At 42.6% G+C, this 17672-nt stretch overlaps 1 protein-coding gene across 1 annotated transcript; it reads right to left on the reverse strand.

The window, feature by feature from the left end:
• Positions 1 to 882: 882 nt before the first annotated feature.
• On the reverse strand, positions 883 to 17311 carry ANKEF1 (ankyrin repeat and EF-hand domain containing 1). Its single transcript, XM_032103694.1, has 10 exons — positions 17242 to 17311; positions 12143 to 12529; positions 11476 to 11675; positions 10306 to 10455; positions 9729 to 9852; positions 8062 to 8863; positions 5248 to 5474; positions 3846 to 4012; positions 2520 to 2657; positions 883 to 1482 (listed from the first exon to the last, which is right to left on the reverse strand). Exons 1-10 carry the CDS (start codon positions 17309 to 17311, stop codon positions 1357 to 1359), a joined length of 2391 nt encoding a protein of 796 aa, XP_031959585.1. The 3' UTR covers positions 883 to 1356.
• Between the last annotated feature and the right edge of the window lie 361 nt (positions 17312 to 17672).

Consider the following 17672-nt stretch of genomic DNA (forward strand, 5'->3'; position numbering starts at 1 on the left):
TCACTCTGATTCACCCCAAAGGATCTATTAACAAGAACCTCAGTTACCCAGCCTCACAGGTGGGTCATAATGTTAAACTGGTATCACAGACAGGATCCCTTGGCTGTGGTGGTGTGATTGGTGTGGTCCGGAACTGTTGGAACATATTTCTCCAGGAAAAATGTCAGGACAACCTTCAGAGGGTCACTTTTGGTGAAAGCTTTGCAGCTCTCAGGAATGTTCACAGGGAGCTGCTGAATCAGAAATGGTTCAGAGGGAATGGAAAATGAATCAGTTGCTTCAATTGGCCCTTCAGGAGGTGATGGAGCAAGATAAATCTCTTAGAAAGAAGCTAGAAGCAAAAAATTGGGAACAATGAATATGGCATCAATATAGGATGCCCCAGAATAGTGTTGGTTAATAATCCCCTCTGGCAGATTGGAAAAGCTTAGGAAAAGTTACCTGGAGGATGAAGAGATACATATTCAGGTTGGACATTAGGAGGAATTTCTTCATGGAAAGGGTTGTTAACATTGGAATGGGCTGCCCAGGGAGATGGTGGAGTCACCATCCCTGGAGATGTTTAAGAAAAGACTGGATATGGCACTCAGTGCCATGGTCTGGTTGACACAGTGGTCAGAAGTCAGACTCAGTGATCTCAGTGGCTTGGAACTCTGCAGTGCAGGTCTCCATCACCATCCCCTATGAGATCCCCTCCTTCATCTGAGAGATAACAAGAGTCTGTGGGAGACATGGCAAATGGATTATAGATTATTATATAGAGATTATTATCCTTTCGAGAAATCAGAAGGAAATGAGTATGTGCCCAGTGGGGTGGAAGCGGTTTCAGGTCTCACATGCACTGTTGCAAATGAATGGGAGAACATGAAAGAAGTACACTAGGCAGTGATAGTCCTGGTTGTAAATTCTGAACTCTCTGTTGCCTCTACAGACAACCCAGAACACTGCTGTCTTAGCCAATTACTGAATGCTACCGCCATATCGATATATTTAGAGTGGAAGGGTAATGTATTTTCCAGGAAGAAGTTTTGTGTTGAGGTAAAGAAAGCCTTATAAAGCCACACCTTTACAAAGGACGTGTGTGTGACACAACAGTGGCTATTCCATGAAGAACACCGAGCCAGCTCCAAGACTTAGAATCACATGAGAATCAACCTTTTTCCAGACTAAGCCCTCAACAAAAGATCCTGTGTAAGCAACAAAATCTATAGAAGAAAACCTTGATATGATTTTCTTTTATCATAACTGAGATATATTTACTGAGCACTGCACGATTCCTGCCTTGCAAAGGAGTAGCCTTTTACATCTTTGTCTCCTCAAAATATGTGCTGAAGCAGCTTCTTCCAGATGCTGTGCTTAATTCTTAAATTTTCTGTCAAAGAGGGTTGTGAAATCTTCCAGGTGACCATAAAGAGTAGCCCGTTCACGGAGCAATTCTCTCTTTTTTGCAAGCTCTATTGCTGTGGCATCAGGGCTCCATATCTACAAAATAAAGGTATTTGTAGTTAATTTGGATGTGACTTTTGCAACAGAAGCATTAAGAAGATACTGTTAGCTGAACAGAGCCATGTTCTAGCGCTCCTTTCCACCATGAGACATAGAAAAGGAGCAGTGTGGCCTCCCAGCAGAAGATAGGTCAACAGTTTGTGTGTGTATAAACAGAGCATTCTCTTGTTGTCACTTCCAATCTATAACATGCCATGGGCTCTGATTACAGATAATGTGGGAAAGAAGATCTTAAGGTAATTATTTAAAATTACTGAGTTGGGTTCACAATCCTCAGAGTGGAAAATAGTAATTAGCTGTAGAGTCATCAGCTATGTAGCCTCAGTCCTCTGAGACCACTGTAGAAACTAGCACAAATCAGGGTTAGGGAAATTATAAACAAACTCCTAACACAACTGCTCAGCCAGCAGTGGTGTTCTTTTCCTTTTTAGGGAGAAAAAAATATTACAAAAATTACCTCACTGTGATTATCTTGTTCTGTTTCTCAGTTATTTCTAAGCGAGTGTTAACAAGACCCTGACAGAGAAGTTATGTTTCCACTATTCCAACTCTAGGAAGCAAATATTTAGTGTACTGTGATACATCTTGTTCAGTAACTGTCACTGACATAAGTCATCGTGTGATAACTAATCAAGAGGGCAAGTTAGAAACTGGTGCTCATGCTATGCAAATACACTCCTATCTTTTAAAAGCAGGAGAATAAAAATACATATCATAAATGTGGTTGCATGTTTATTTTACTGTGGCTCCACTTTAATCCTATTTTAAAACTCGATAAGAGCTCTATTTCCACAATAATTTGTTTTATATAAATATATCAGTTATTATATAATATACATCCATGAACTCTTTAGTTTGCTGTTGTTTGATGGCAGCCTCTCCAGGCTGTGTCACATCATCTCTAAGCCAGCTGAATGGTGGAAATTTCATGGGGTTGTTCTGGGTTTTGACCCCAGCAAGGTCTACCTTTAAGTTACCATGAAACTGCACTCATGTTTTGCTGCTGTACCTACTTTTCTGGGTCTGAAGGAGATGTCATTTTTGTTTTCTCTCGTTGCCAAAGACTTCCAGTAAGCAGCACTGTTTTTACGGGAACGCTTTATCTTTTCAGGAACAGGTTCTTCCTCAGCTGGCTGAGATACATCTGGAGACTGGAGGGGAAGAAGGTACCAATTATACCAATTCATCATGTTCAGAAGCAAGGCATGCATCCTGCATCTCCTGATACTCTGCTACAATGTTTACTGGGGGAGTATTTTTCTTAATCCCTTCAGAATCTGTTTTTCTTAAAGCTGAATTTTTAAAATCAAAAATTGCAAGGGCCAACCTTTTCAAAGGTAAAAGGCACCTTTCCTCCTTGGGCACTAAAACATTAGCTGCTCTTTATGACTCCCAAGACAGTCACCTTGTACCACTGGTGATCCCATCCTCTTCCAGGTGAGGAATAAACAAGCACCTAAGGTTGTCATCCTCCCGCCTCTGAAAGTCCGGCGCTTCCTGGACATTCAAAACCTTTGTGAAAGGGGGATGCCAACATTTAGGTACTGGAATTTCTTTATTACACCATCCAGGGCAGCTGGAGGACACTTCTAGCCATGCAAATACAACTGCATCTTCTGCCTAAATAGCATCCTGGATCTGACTAACAAGTACCACTGCTGAATCAGGAAGGTCTCATCCACAATAAGAGAACCAGGATGTGGTCATGGAGGCTGATGTCAGCTTGGGATAAGGCAATGCTGAGGTGCTGAAGGCTCACAGAGGGTGCAGGAAAAGCATTCAGAAATAAAACAGGTAAACATCAGTGTGGGACTTGAGAAACAGGACTCAGGTAAATAGTGGAAGAGGAAGGATATGGGACAAGATGGAAAATAGGAAGTTAGCAAGTTTCAATGAATTCAACTAGGAGAATAAAATAACCTTTTTATCAGTTTGAAGGGTATTGTTCTTATTTTGTGAAAAAAAAAAAAAAAAAAAAAAAGGTGCTCCCTTTAAGAAATTATGGTTACCAGTTGTTCAGTGTTTACCACAACAGAGCTGGATGAGCATATACTTCAGGAGGAGGGAAAAAGAAAAGGAAATCTTTTTCTGTGTCCTGTCAGTGATACAGGACATCACTCTTAATGTGTGTCTGGGGAAGACATGAAGTTTGTGTAATTAGCAAGACAAATTTCAACTGATGAACAAGTTCTAATACTGACAAGAACAAGTACTGGCATCTCACTTTAACAAAGCTGCCTGAGTTACAGCATTAGAGAGAAATGGGTGGCAAAGAAAGGAAAGAAAGAAGCTCCCTGCTAACTATTAGCAAATCAGTCCTTTGTTACCATCTCTCATACCTCTTTTTTCACAGGTTTCGGTGGCTCTGCTGGTTTTGGCTTCCCACCTTTTGCTGGCTTTGCTTCTTCCTTTTCTTGTTCTTCTGCCAAAATTTGCAGTTGATTTTCGAGCAGAGCAATTATTGTAGCATCTTCAAATACTTGAGCAAGATCAAGAGCAGTCTTTCCTGTATTTAAAAAAAAAAAATCTGTGTAAAACATGAAAATTAACTTTGGCACTGGATTATTGCCACTGGATAATGACAGTACAATCAACTGAATTTAATATGGCCACTATTTTATTAACCATCCCATATACCAGCAGTGTACCTGACATTGGTGTGAGGACCACCAGTCATCAGCACTGCTCGCAGAAATAAGACCTGGCAGAAATGAGCCTTGAAACCCAATATTGCAGGAATTCTTGGATTACTTGCTTTGTTCTTAGTGTTCTGACATTTGCAGCTTAATACACTGGTCCTGCAGGTTGTCATTTTGATCTCTGAGAGCTGAGAGCATTTAGCACTAGGAGCTACTTGGTCTGCATTCCTAATCCTGTACTGAGCTAGCCCTCTCCTTCTTCCTGTACTTGCTCTGTGGCTGGCAAGGGAAAGCCCCATGATGTAAATGAACAGCTTCAGTGCTTAATGAAGGAAAAAAGTCTGTCCTGGTTCTTATGAAACTCTGGCTGTGAAGTATCTGTGAGACTGGACTGCTGTGTGAATCAGAACTCCACATGATATCAGAAATAAGGAATACACGTCCCTTCTACAAGCAGGGTTTCACTACTAGGCATTTTGGCAAGGAAAGTCTCATGGTGTACCAGTGTTGCCTCCTGTGTTAGAGCAAGAGCTTAAAAGGCAATGCATGTTAACTGTTTAAGTTACTGTGGAGACAGAGGAAATAACACTGAACTAGGGATCTGCTGTGAGGAGGTAACACTTCAGTACCAGTTCAGATTTGGTTTTCTGTTAAGTATTTTTTTCTCAGGTGTTATATTTACATGTAGAGCAGCAAGGAGGTTTTTTAACCAGGGCTGCCTGTGCCTAAAAATAAATCACCTAAATGGATGGCAGACTATTCTCTGGGCCACAGCTGAAATTTAGTTTTCTCTCAAATAAGAATAATAACAACTAGATAGAATGTTTTCGTTAAAGCCACTTATAATTCTCTGTATGTATCTTGCAAGGAGCAACAGTGTCCTGAATTGTGTAATTAAATTACTTCATGTAATTATGTTACTCCATTTTCTAGGTACATAAAGCTGACTTTTTCAATAATGATTCCACACAGGAGAAAACTAACTGAACCTGGTACCTTCATCCCAGTCCTGACAGCAACCCTAGATGCAGAACAGTTCTCAAAGTGTTCCAGGTTTTTTTTTAATAAAGAAACAGCCTATTTTGGAGACATTGCTATTTACCATTGCTGTTTGTAGCTTGGATGTCGGCACCTGCAGTGATTAAATAATAGACCATATCCAGCCTGGAGGCCTCAATGGCTCTCATCAGCGGTGTGGCATCACCTATTGCAGGGGCATTCACTGCTGCTCCAGCCTTCACGAGCACCTCAGCGATATCCAGGTGTCCATTATAGCAAGCATGATGCAGAGGAGTCCACAGGAAATTGTCTGTTGCGTTTACATCAGCCCTGCACAGGAGTAAGAGCAGTTGTGGCAGCTGAAGCTGTCGAGTACCTGCAGTAACAGCCCCAGCTCCAAGTGCAATCAGTGGGAACTCCCTGCTGCAATGGCATATTCAATGTAAATAGCTATTTTCATATTGCTACTGCTACTCTGAAACCATTTGAGTCTCTGAATCTGTCATGGAATAGTAATTGTAAGAATGTGCCTGGGTGCTGCTCATGTCCCCCACTTAAACCATCAGTGTCCTTTACATGGAGCTTTTCATGGGTATAGGAAAAAACCCAGGCATTTGAACACCTTAGTCCTGTAAAAGGCTCCTAGTGTTTGTGCTCCAGCTTCGCTGAGAATGGCAGAAAGCAGATTAAGGAATTCAAAAAGTACACTTCTGGGCCAAGAACAGGTGCTGCAGAATATGTGGCAACATTGCAGAGCTCGCCTGCACAAGAGGAAAGTGTTCACCTTTCCTTCCAGTGTTGCTGCCCTCTGCCTGCTTCATTTCTCTGCATTGGCTTCTCCCTTTGACAAATGAGTTACAAAAGGTCTGCCTTGGAAATCTGAGCATTGAAAAAACTATTCAGCTACTGTGTTGCTGGACTAGGATCTGTGTTTGCTCCCAAATTAAAACTGGGATGTTCTGGAGAAAGCAAGGGCTAGTTCAGGGGAGATTCTAGCAATATGCTGCCTTTGGATGAAGCTGAGAGGAAAAGCGTTATCAGCCCTAGAGGTCCTGAAGGGAGTTAGGGTCGCTGTCCCACTTACTCTATGGACAAAAAGCTGCTGTCTTCCCAAAAGACAAGGAGGAAAGGAGAAAGAAGAAAAATTATGAAGGAAGCTGCTTCCAGGGATAACTATTTGCTCTTCAGGTCAGGTGATTAAGTCTAGGTAAAAGCATAGATTAATCTGTTCTTCTTTCCTTGTTTAAATTTTTAATCTTTTTCAGAATTCTACCTTTGATGAGATCTCAGCACAGTAAATTCCCCTGACCTACCTCTTTTATTGCTGTTATGTTTCAGTCACTAAGCCATTATGGTTTATTCGTATGCGGTTTTCATTTGTGTTTTAATTCTCATTAAAATAAGCTCCTTCAGTAATTTCACTTTCTCTTTCAACCCAACCTCCTTGCCTGCACTCAGACTCTGTCTGCCCCTGAATCCTTTTTCCTAACTTCATTCTAGCAGAAACAAACCAATCAATGGGAACAGGGACAATGCAGCACTAATTTAAAAATTCCTCAGCGTTTTCTGCCCATCAAGCACAGAATTTCCCATCAGACCAAATTTCATTTACTTCTGATTCTTTCTGGAGGAAGATAGAAAGTAGATACCACAAATTTAATTTTAAACCTAATAAATGTTAAACATTTATCTGGTTAAATGTTTTGTTTTCTATTCAATATGTATTTGTGGTTCTGTACTGAAAAGGTTATATTGTAAAAGGTATTTGAATGCCCGTGCCAAACTGCAAGCCCATGAGGCTGAGAGATGCAAACCTAAACGCTACTGATAACTTTTCTCTCCATTTTCGTTTCTGTCAATTGGAAAAATCTCAAAACTGGTACTATTTTTTTAAGCTAAGTTACTATGTTTCTAGGTTTTAATTGTTAAATATGATGTGACCAGTGCTGTCTATTGAGGCTGATAAAAGGAGTAGAGATTAATTTGGTGGATTAATTTGGTAGCTCTTACATCGTTACCTTTGGAAAACCTGACTATACACATGACACAATTTCCCATATGCTCCAGGAATGTCAGTGTAATTACCAGGGTGTGTAAAGATCCATGTGCTGTTAGTCTTTGCAGGAACCAGAGCAATGACTGCAGCCACTTTCCCTGAGATATTAATATTAACATGAATTCTATCTATGGGTAGAGAGGACAAGGTTAACGTAAATACCTTTGAAAAATGTTCATTTAAGCATTTATGTGAAGGATTGTAGGACTGCAGCAGTCTGACAATAAGAGATTATGCTATTACACAAGTATGACTGAATCTTTCTGAAATTGCTTTCATTTTTAAGCTGTCATTGAGATTTTTCACAAGTGTGTCTGCAGGCTACAAAATTGCTGAAGCACTTCTAAAATGAGGAACAGACTAATTAGTAGCAGGGGTTTCTGATGTAAATCCTGCTGCTTCAGCCTGCCTCAGCTGCAGAGGGAAGTGGTAGCTTAAACCAGGCATGTGGAACAGGAAAGTCCAGGATCACCTCGATGGTTTCAGGCAAGTCCTTTGAGTCAGATTTCCCCAAAATCATTCACCAGTTTGAGAGTTTGGTTGTGAGGATTCACTACTTGAAACATGGGTATGAACTCTGCAGCTGACTAAACGTCAACAGTCCAGATGTCAAAAATTTCAGTTCTGGGGAACTTGCCGCTCGGTTGTTTCAATTTCCATGCTACTAAAATGTGAAAAATAATAAACTAATGCCCTGTGGCTCGGGATCTTAGGGTACTAACTTAAATATTAAATGTCACTTAAGCAAAAAACCAAACCATAGCCTTTTGCATCCAGATATTTACTGGATGTTTATGCTTTTGAAATAAATAATAGCAATTATTTATTCCCAAAATAGCAATTAAATTGAAATTATCTTACCCCTTTTCCAGAAGAAACTCCACAAGAACTATGTTGCCACTTGCACATGCGAGCATCAAAGGCGTTTTGTAATATTTATCTTTGATGTCTATTGGCACACCCTCGTCGAACGCTTTCTGCAGAGACACGAAGTCTCCCGCTCTGACGAGGTAGTTGATATCCATGTAGGTTTTCCTTGGCTCGTCTACGTACCAGGCACGGTCATCGAGCACAGGATGGGCAGATTGCTGGTCCCGTTTGAAACGCTGCTCTTCAGGAATGTTTGGAACAGCCTCAACCATGTAGGTAGGGAAGCCATCTTCCCATAGTGGACGTTCACTCTTTGGAATTACACAAATCGGGACAGGGAGGCCTTTTTTGCCTTTTTTTCTTGGTGGTTTCTTCTTCTTCTTCTTCTTTGCTTTGGGCCCAAAGGATGAGAGCAGAAAGGCTTTCTGTAAGTATTTTGAGCCTTTAAAAAAATCGTCAAGGCTGATCCTGTCAGCAGATGTTTCATGCTTTTTAGCAAAAGTTTCTAGTTGTTCCTCGTCCACGGTGCCCCAGTGCTTCCGAATAACTGATACAAAATCATTTCTGGATACCATCCCATCTCCTTCCTCGTCAATCTCAAACTCCTTGCGGATGGCATCCTCGTGCTGCAAGGACCAGTCGTACACCTTCAGGTACCAGGCAAGGGTCTCATCTGGTTTCTTAAAGGCTTTTTCAACTTTGCGCAATACTGCCGCTGCTGCTTTAAAGCCAGCGTTCTTGGCAGCCTCCCTGGGGGTCATATGTGCCAAGTTTGTCCATGTAGGATCACAGCCTAGAAATATGGACACAATTTGGCTGATAGTGCAGTGGAATTCCTAATTATGTAATATAAGAAACTTGTAATCCACAGGCAACTCATTGCCACAGGCCTACAATTTTATACTGTTTCAGCTATAAATGGCAATGGTAGGTGGCACCACATCATTGATCCTAGACTGGAAGGTCAGCCACATGTCCATATTTGCTTCCCAAAGGGAGAAGCATTGGGCAACCCATGCTCTATTTATTCATCCACTCATGAATATGTATAGAAAGACAGAAGTTCAGAGGAGACTTCACATTTTTAAAGTGGTGAGCAAGGTTAAGAAGAAGCAAACTAAGATTAAAATGTTACTTATTTCTATACCTGAACATTACAATTTGGCAATGGACCACTAGTTAAATGTTTGATTTAACAAGAACAGAATATGGGATTTTGCATGGTCCTCTTGGATCAAACCTTGAAGTGCCATGATCATCTGATTAAGTCAGGAAAGGATCACAGCTGCTTCAGGGCATGTTTCAATACCCACAGGCATGAAGTTTTCCTCATGAGTACAGAGATTTTTTTTTTTTAATGATCATCAAATCAAAAATTTATTTATATTGGAAGTTTCAATACAAATACATCTAAAACCAACTAAACCCAGAACCACTTAATACTGTCCAACACTAAGTCATACAAATCCCTGGTGCTTCTGCTGCTTTAAGAATCTCATCCACAATAGATAAGAGCCTCTGTTAGGCCCCTCTGAATGAGAATTTTGCCACAGGGTACCCAAGAGTCAAATCCTTCAGAGATATCCAAATGAAATCTTTCCTTTAGCACAGAAATAGAATATAGATAATAGTTGTAAAGTAACTTAGTTTTCATGTACCTCTTTGTCCTATATACCTGCAGCAATCTGCAAATCCTCCCTCCGCAGCATAATGAAGTGGTGTGTTACCATTCATAGCAATCAGTTTCAAGTCTGCATTATAACCTGAAATAATCGTCAGAATCTAGAAAAACAAACAGAGTCCCACCAAAAATCTTGTCTGTTTCTTAACATGTGAAAATGTGAGATTGATTTACAAATAAATGCAATATCTTACATTCCCATTTTAATAATGAAGTTCTCTGCCATGTCCAGCTGGTCAATGCACATATAACATTAATGTTTTCTATAGTATTATGTTTATTTAGCTGTACAACCTTGTACAGTTGTAGACCCAAGGAAAATCTTCATTCTTGACAGCTCACTGTAAGCCCCTGTGTGGTCTATCTATCACTGCTGGATTCCCTTTGATACTTAAATTTGATTACTGATCATTATGCTTTGATCAGCTGAGATAATGGACTAAAAAAAAACCCAAAAAAACACACTCCAAAAAACCAAAACAAAACCCCACAACAACAAAAAACCACCCAAGTTTGGCTTTGCAGCAATGCTGTAGCACCACAAATGTTAATACCTCAAAAAAGCCTCCTTTGGCTGCGAAATGTGCAGCACTGTGTCTTTCAAAGTCAAACAGGTTCGCGTCAGCTCCCCTCTGAAGCAGATCACGCACCACCTCGACAGCTCCTTCCCTTGCAGCTTCCATCACGGCTGTGCGCCCCGTGGCCTGCAGGGGAGCACGAGAACAGCTCCGAATTTGCTCCGTGTGCTGAGGCTGGAACAGTAGCATCTGACCGTTCCAGGCCGGCATAAAACTGGAAGTCTCCTTTTAGTTATTACTGGGAAAAGGAGACAAGCCTAATAGTTTCAAAGATACTTGCAGGAAAACTTTCAGAATCCAGTCATAGTGCTGCGAAGGTAGAGTAGCCAGATCCCAGCAAGTCAAGTACATTGAAAGCTTGAGTTCCTGAATAATGCCCATGAAAATCAACTCCTTAGTTAAGGAATCCTTTATTCTGTGGGCATGTTCTCATGCATGTTTACAACATTTAGCACAAAATACTACCTCATCTTATGAAAGAAGGAGCATAAGGAGCTATTGCTGGAGGAGTGCTGTGGGGAGGGCAAAGCAACCAGGGAATTTCACTACGGTTCTGTGAGGAAAAGTTCACACTCTAAAACATTAATGTTGTCTTTTTCTAGATAATAATGGATTATCCCTTAAAGGGAAGGCTTGAGCTCCTTGATTTGTCAACAGCACAGAGCTTCAGTCTTTCAGGTATTTGTTAAATTAAGGAAGCAAACAAAGCGATTAAGACATACAAAAGAGAAAAACAATTCTTATACCTCGTTCCTGCCTTGATTGCTCATCAGGTTTTTCCTAATGGACTTACCTTTTAGTGAATATTATTTCAACTCCGAAAATCTAAGGACACATCAAGGCAAATTACAAATCAGCACTGCTCCACTGAAGTACAGTGAACTGCAGCTCCTAAGAGCTGGCCCAGTTACGTTTAAGTTCGGGGAAATATTTGCACTCTAAACCTACAAAAAGCTAAAAGAAGACTTAAATCCCCCTCCTCCAAAAAAAGGGGTGGTACGGAAGAGAGGAAGAGGTATGGCCACAGAGTTAAGCGATTTTCACTGCTTTATTATTTTAATGTGAGGATTTTAGATCATGTACTCTGCTCATCTGGTATTTATTCTATACTCCTGTATCTGTTCTTAGTTACAGAAATGCTCATACCGGGTCTTTTGCATGGGGATCTGCTCCTTTCTCCAAGAAAATCAGGCATATTTCTTTAATCTCATGAGCTTTCTCACAGGCTTGTAGAAGCACAGACCTCCCAGTAGTAGTACAGTTGTTGACATCTGCACCATATTCCAAGGCAATTCGCAGGCAGTGGGAGTGGCGTACTGTGGGTGAAAGGCAGTAAAACAAAATACCTGCAAAGGAAACCAGTGGGGATTAGGGTGCAAAAGAAAATTACTAGAAGGGTTATGAGAGTGTGAGCTTCACAGCAGAACAATCTGCAACAGAGACCCCTTCACTGAGGGTATATCCATGCAAAAAAGGCTTCTACTTCAGAGTCAGTCTTTACTTGGGGAGTAAACCAGAGTTTAGTATGTCACAGGTCATGGGAGGAATGGGATTCTCAATCGTAAGTTACCTCTCTGATCTGTACTGGGAAGACTTATAATTTAAAGGCCTAGACTCTTCAGGGAGAATTATTTTCATTTCCATCAGAGCCAACAGCTTTCCATGTGGCCAACAGCTTCTCTTGGGCTGTAAGGATTTCCCTCAACTGTGGTTTCTCTCCACAGGTGGGACACATCATATGCAGTAAGTGTGTCACACAGTTAAGGGATCACTTTATGGTATTTCTGGTCTGATAAGGTTCCTTCTCACTCACCTTTCCCTTCATTATCCACAGCAGTCATGTCTGCATTAGCTTTTGCTAATAATTCCAAAACCACCTCATGGCCTAGCTCAGCTGCCTTCATGGCTGGAGTGCGTCCCATCTTGTCATGGACATTTGGATGAGCTCCATGTTCCAGCAGGAAGCGGCACATTTCAATGTCATTTTTCATGGAGGCCAAGTGAAAGGCACTATATCCTTCCTTAGGCTCTGTGTGATTAATGAGATCTGGGAATCCTTTCTGGATGAGATTTTCTATTTGCTTCTTGTCTTTCTCATGAACACACTGAAGAAGTTTGTAGATCTGCAATTTTAGAAGTCTTTTATCTACTGGTAACATCCCAGGATAGGGAAGACTGTCTTCTCTCAAAGAAGTATTTTCTGTGTGGGGAGAGAAGAAAATATGTAATCTCAGAGATGAGATTAAATGACATGCCAGTAAAACCAGGAATCAGACCATACTCACAGCATGAAAATACCCACTTTACCTTGACAGAACACTAGGCTTTGAATTAATTTATCTTTTATTATGGGCAGCACATATAGAGACTATATAAACCCAAGCAGCACCTTGCAAGATTTTCCTGTCTAGTCATCCAAATGTTCTGAAGAACACCCAAATGTTCAAGGAGAAAATTAAGTTAAGAAGCTGTAGGGTAACTGCTCTCCATTCAAAGACCTGTTATAATCTACAATTACTTGGAAGCCTAGGGGGAGGCTGTTCATCTGTCATTTTCAGCTGGAAAAAAATCGCAAGACACTGTGTCCTCTGCACTTGCTGAAACACAAAATTGATACTAAAATTGATACTAACATCACCTCATCAGTGCCTGAGCACCTTCCCTTTTTTTTTTTTTTTTTTGGTAGCTGATGCATGAACTTCCTGCCAGCCTATGCACATAAAAGAGTAAGTAGAATATCTCTGCAACAAAAACCTTGGGGAAAAAAAGATGCAGATAGTGGGGCACTGGTCTGGGAAAAGGTTCTTCCAGGTCATGCATCACATGCATCTTGAAAAAAATGCAGTGCAGGACTTTGAACTTGCCTCAATTCTTGCCTCAATTCTGGGTGTTTTTTGGGTTTTTTCTTTTAGGTTTTTTAGCCTCTTTTAGCTAGTCTCAGCACTCGTGGCTGGAGGGTCAAGGAGGGTCAGACATTATAGGGACCATTTCTGAAGCTTGCCTAAGTGAATGGGAAACTTCCTATCAGCTTCAACAAGCCTTGGGTCAGCCCATCCTCCAGAACTCTTACAGGACATGCAACAAAATCAGGTGGAGGAACATCTGTTAGAGAATACTTAGGGTTTGGTTTGTTTGGGTTTATATATTGCAATGTAATCTGTAAATAGGACCACTCAGCATCTCCCTGGCTTCTGCTGGGTGCTTTGTTGATGTCCATGAGAAGGTGAGATTGAAGAGAGAGATGAAGAACAATTCCAACAGACTTTCTGAGGCAAGACCTTCCATTCTGTAAAGGAAGCCTGAGAGAAAACTGCAGGAAAAGCAGAAAAAGAGGACTGAAGGTGAATCATGTTGGGAATGGATAGAGAGGTAATTTTTGTACCACAGGTATAACATCCCATTTGTAGTTTCTGTAGCTATTGCCTTTCATTTCTTCTGCAGTTCCGTGGCCAGCATTGCTTTGGAACAACAGAGATGGGGTCAAGTTTACTGTTGATAGGTTCCTGAGAGTTGTCCCTTTTTTTTCCCTGCCAGACAAGGCCCTCAGCTCCCTCCCTGTGCATACAGCCATGCTGGGAGAATACGCTATTATTAGAAGCTGCTCCCTTGCAGAAGTGTTTGAGTGGGTATTCAAATGCAAAGACTTTCTCCTTGCAGTGAAATCTGGTCTGAATAGGTCAGCTGCTCTCAGATGTTGTCCATTTAAACATCACATTACATAAATTCTTTTCTGTTTAGGTCTTACAAAACCCTCATCCTGATCATATGCAAAGTATGTTCTTACATTGCACAATGAAATAATTAAGCAGCAATAACTTAAATCTGCCACCTGTGGCTTGTTCATTCTCATCCCTCATCCCTTATCATGATGTGCTTCTTGTGGCATGCTGTCCAGGGAAAGGGAATAAATGCAGACATTTTTATCCTGCTGACAGGAGTTACACCTATAGCAACCCTGTCGTCCCAAAGCTTAGAGCTGAGAAATAAGGCTACTTCAGAGTAATCCCCTGCTAGAAGTGAACACTAGAGTCCCCACAGAGCCTGGCTTTTAGATCCTGAAACCTTAGGAAGGAATTTCTGAGCAAATCCTCAATACAGGAAGTTTTTTTTCTGGCTTCTGAGTATAGGGAAAAGTTGTGATGTAAGCTCTGCAGGGGCTGTGAGGAGGAGCAGCAGGAAGGTACTGCAGGAAAGGCTCTTACAGTACTTACACCACTGAAATTCACTGAAAGAAATGTTTTTAAAGCTACTTAGATGGAACTGACAAGCTTAAATGTTCTCCCATGCTCTTGTTCCACTTCCTACCATCCTGCAGCTGTAAGGAACTTTGGTTTACTTCCAAAAACTTTCTTCCCACTGTTATTCATCATTTGCACCTGGATTTTGCACAGCATTTTTTCAGGAACTCATTTAGGAGTAACTTGCATTTTCTCCCCTTCTTTCTCCCCCTGAAGCTGCAAATACTGAAGAAATGACATTCTCTTTGGACACAGGTTAGTAATGCCACAGAACATGAGCAGAACTGCAGTTGGTAAAAACCTGTTAGTAACTAACCTTCGATGAAGGCACAAATGGATATAATATTCAGTGCATATGGATTTGGATTTATTTCATGGATTATCCTGGAGATTCCTTGAGGTACTTGCTCCCTATAACCTCTGCCCCATGCAGGACATGAGATTGATGGCATACCTTACACTTACTGTACACTTTCATTTTTGCTCCCAGTGTAATCCACAATTCAGTACAATCTGAGTCCTGATCAGATTTTTTCTGGTGCTTTTGAGATGCTTACCACAGTATTCTTTTAATATTTCTTGCACAGTAATAAAATTATTTCCATGAACATAAGTGAAATTGTTTTTATCACAACAGTGAAGTTTGTTGTTATCACAATTCAACCACCACCGAGACCTTACCCTGTTTAAAGCCTTTGCTTCAAAGCATTAGGAACCAACAATTTACATTAAAACAACCATAACATTTTAACTGTTACAGTTAATATTTCTTTGCAGCATTTGTTGAAAGTAACTGGATCAAGTTTTATTAGAAGCTTCTAAAGTAGCAGAATCAAAGAAAGACAGGTGGGACAAAAAACTCTACCCAGAGTCATGTAAAGTTATAAGCAAGGGGAAAAGGCTTCTAAAATGAAAATACAACTGCAGCATCTTGACAATTTTTATTAATACTACCAACCCTATGTACTTCATAGATTTTTTTTTTATCACTTCACATGTAACAGATGGTTTAATGGAAAATGAGGGATTGTTAGTGTGGCTTTGAGACAGTCATGCTCTGGGGAGGGCTTCATGAAGCCATGATGACAAATCCCAAGCTTGTAACATTTGCTTAGCAACAATTTTATCTGTTGACAAACATCAAGAGACTCGCTACCGTCATTCTGCCAGCTTGTGTCATTGTTTTGATTGAAAGCATGAACTCATTCCAAATCCAGATTAATCCTTTTCTCGGTACACCTGGTATTAAGAAAATCGTTTTAGTCAGATTCCTGTTTTCCCACAAAGCTTTCCAAGCTGTGATGGAGGTAGATTGATAGAGAGGGAAGTTCTAGCAGCTGGTGAACTCACTCCCTGTCTCCCACTCAAAGCCTGGTGCCTGACTGCTGCTGGAAGCACTCGTGACTCCTTTAAAGTTTGCAACATTTTTAAGTTCAGTACCAACATTTCCAGTTGAAAACATCCCTTTAATTATCACTATTCACAAACCAGTAAACAAAATTTTCATGTGTTTTATCTTTAGTGAAAGAAAATAGCTGAGCACTTTCTAAATTTAATCCCTTTGCATGCTGGGCACAGAGATAAGCATGAGCCCTATATGTCAATATAAAAGGAACCAATATGGTAACAGTGCCATGCTATATTTACAGCTTTATGTGAATAATTGCACTGAATTTTTGGCTGTGACTAATGTTTAATAGGAGTGATGCAGCAAAATCTTCCTAAAACTGAATTCCAGCATCATGAATGGCCTACAATGCTGTGGGTTTTTGGTGTTAATCTCCAGAAATACCTTGCCTTGGGCTGCAGCATAGCTGAGCACAGTGACGGGCACTTAGGTCTGAACTGAGCAGGTTTCAATGTTGTGTGGACATCTCAGCCCAGATCCAGCCCTTTGGGAAACAGGTCCCAGCCTGAGCACTGTAAAGGCAGGCCCAAGGTTATGGCTGGGTTGGATCAAAAGATGTGCATCCTTTTGTCTTCAGCTTGCCTTGCAACTTCCAGTCACCTCAGCGACCATCCCAACTGGGATGTAATCGAGCCCAAATTGCCAGCGGCAGGCAGCCCTCGGGGCCAGCCAGCACCTGGGAATCGGGTTTGTGAGCAACACCTGCGGGGACGGGGGCTCAGGGGAGGTGGCTCCTCAGCCAGGAGCAGAGCTGGACTCCAGGAAAGCCTCTGGAGTTCTGGGGAGTTGGGCATGAGGTGCTGCTGCGCCCAGGAGCAAGGAACAGGGTGAGCGACCACTCCTGCCCAGGGCCCTGGAGAAGCCAGGTAGTAGATAAATACGGCGTTGGTTTATTTTCCGGGGGCTGCGACTCAGAGGAACGGGCAGTCTGTGGAGGAGACTGGCTTTAACGGGAGAGAAACTGCTGGAAGGGGAGGATGCTGGCGAGCTGGTGATGACCCAGTGTTCCCTGCCAAGGACGCGCTGGTCTGACCGTGCTGACACCCGAGCTGAGGTAACTGCCCGCGGCGAGAGGTGAGGGCCGTGAGGGGGGCGATGTGCGCCGTATCTGTGTCCGGCGAGGCTGCGCTCAGCCCTCACAGCCCGTCGGCTCTGCCCCAACCCCTCCGCAGTGCCGGCGAGGCGGCGTCCCGAGCCCCGCCGCCCTCTCGCCACCACGCTCGGCAGCGGGGGCGGCTGCGACCCTCGGCAGCCCCGGGCACTCACCTGAGGAGCAGGGGGACGCTGAGGACCCGGGGCCCGCAGCCGGACCCCCGCCCGCCGCAGCGGCCGCCATGGCCGCCATGGCCATCTCCTTGGCAACGGCGTCTGGCGGGCGTGAGGCGGCACGGCTTCCCCCAGCCGGCGGGGCCCCTCCGTGGTGCCCCCGGATCCCCCCAGCCGGCGGGGCCCCTCCGTGGTGCCCCCGGATCCCCCCAGCCGGCGGGGCCCCTCCGTGGTGCCCCCGGATCCCCCCAGCCGGCGGGGCCCCTCAGCTCGGTACAGACCAGCGCCTCGCCGCCCTCCGAGGCACCGGGGGTGAGGCGGGCACACGGGAAGGACTGGGGTGTCGTGGGTTTGTCGTTTTCTTGTTGCTGACTTACTCGCCAAGCCTCCTTTTCCTCCCCCATGGGAAGCAACGCTGTACGGTTGTTTCA

The sequence above is a fragment of the Corvus moneduloides genome, chromosome 3, assembly GCF_009650955.1.
Source record: "Corvus moneduloides isolate bCorMon1 chromosome 3, bCorMon1.pri, whole genome shotgun sequence".
NCBI lineage: Eukaryota > Metazoa > Chordata > Aves > Passeriformes > Corvidae > Corvus > Corvus moneduloides.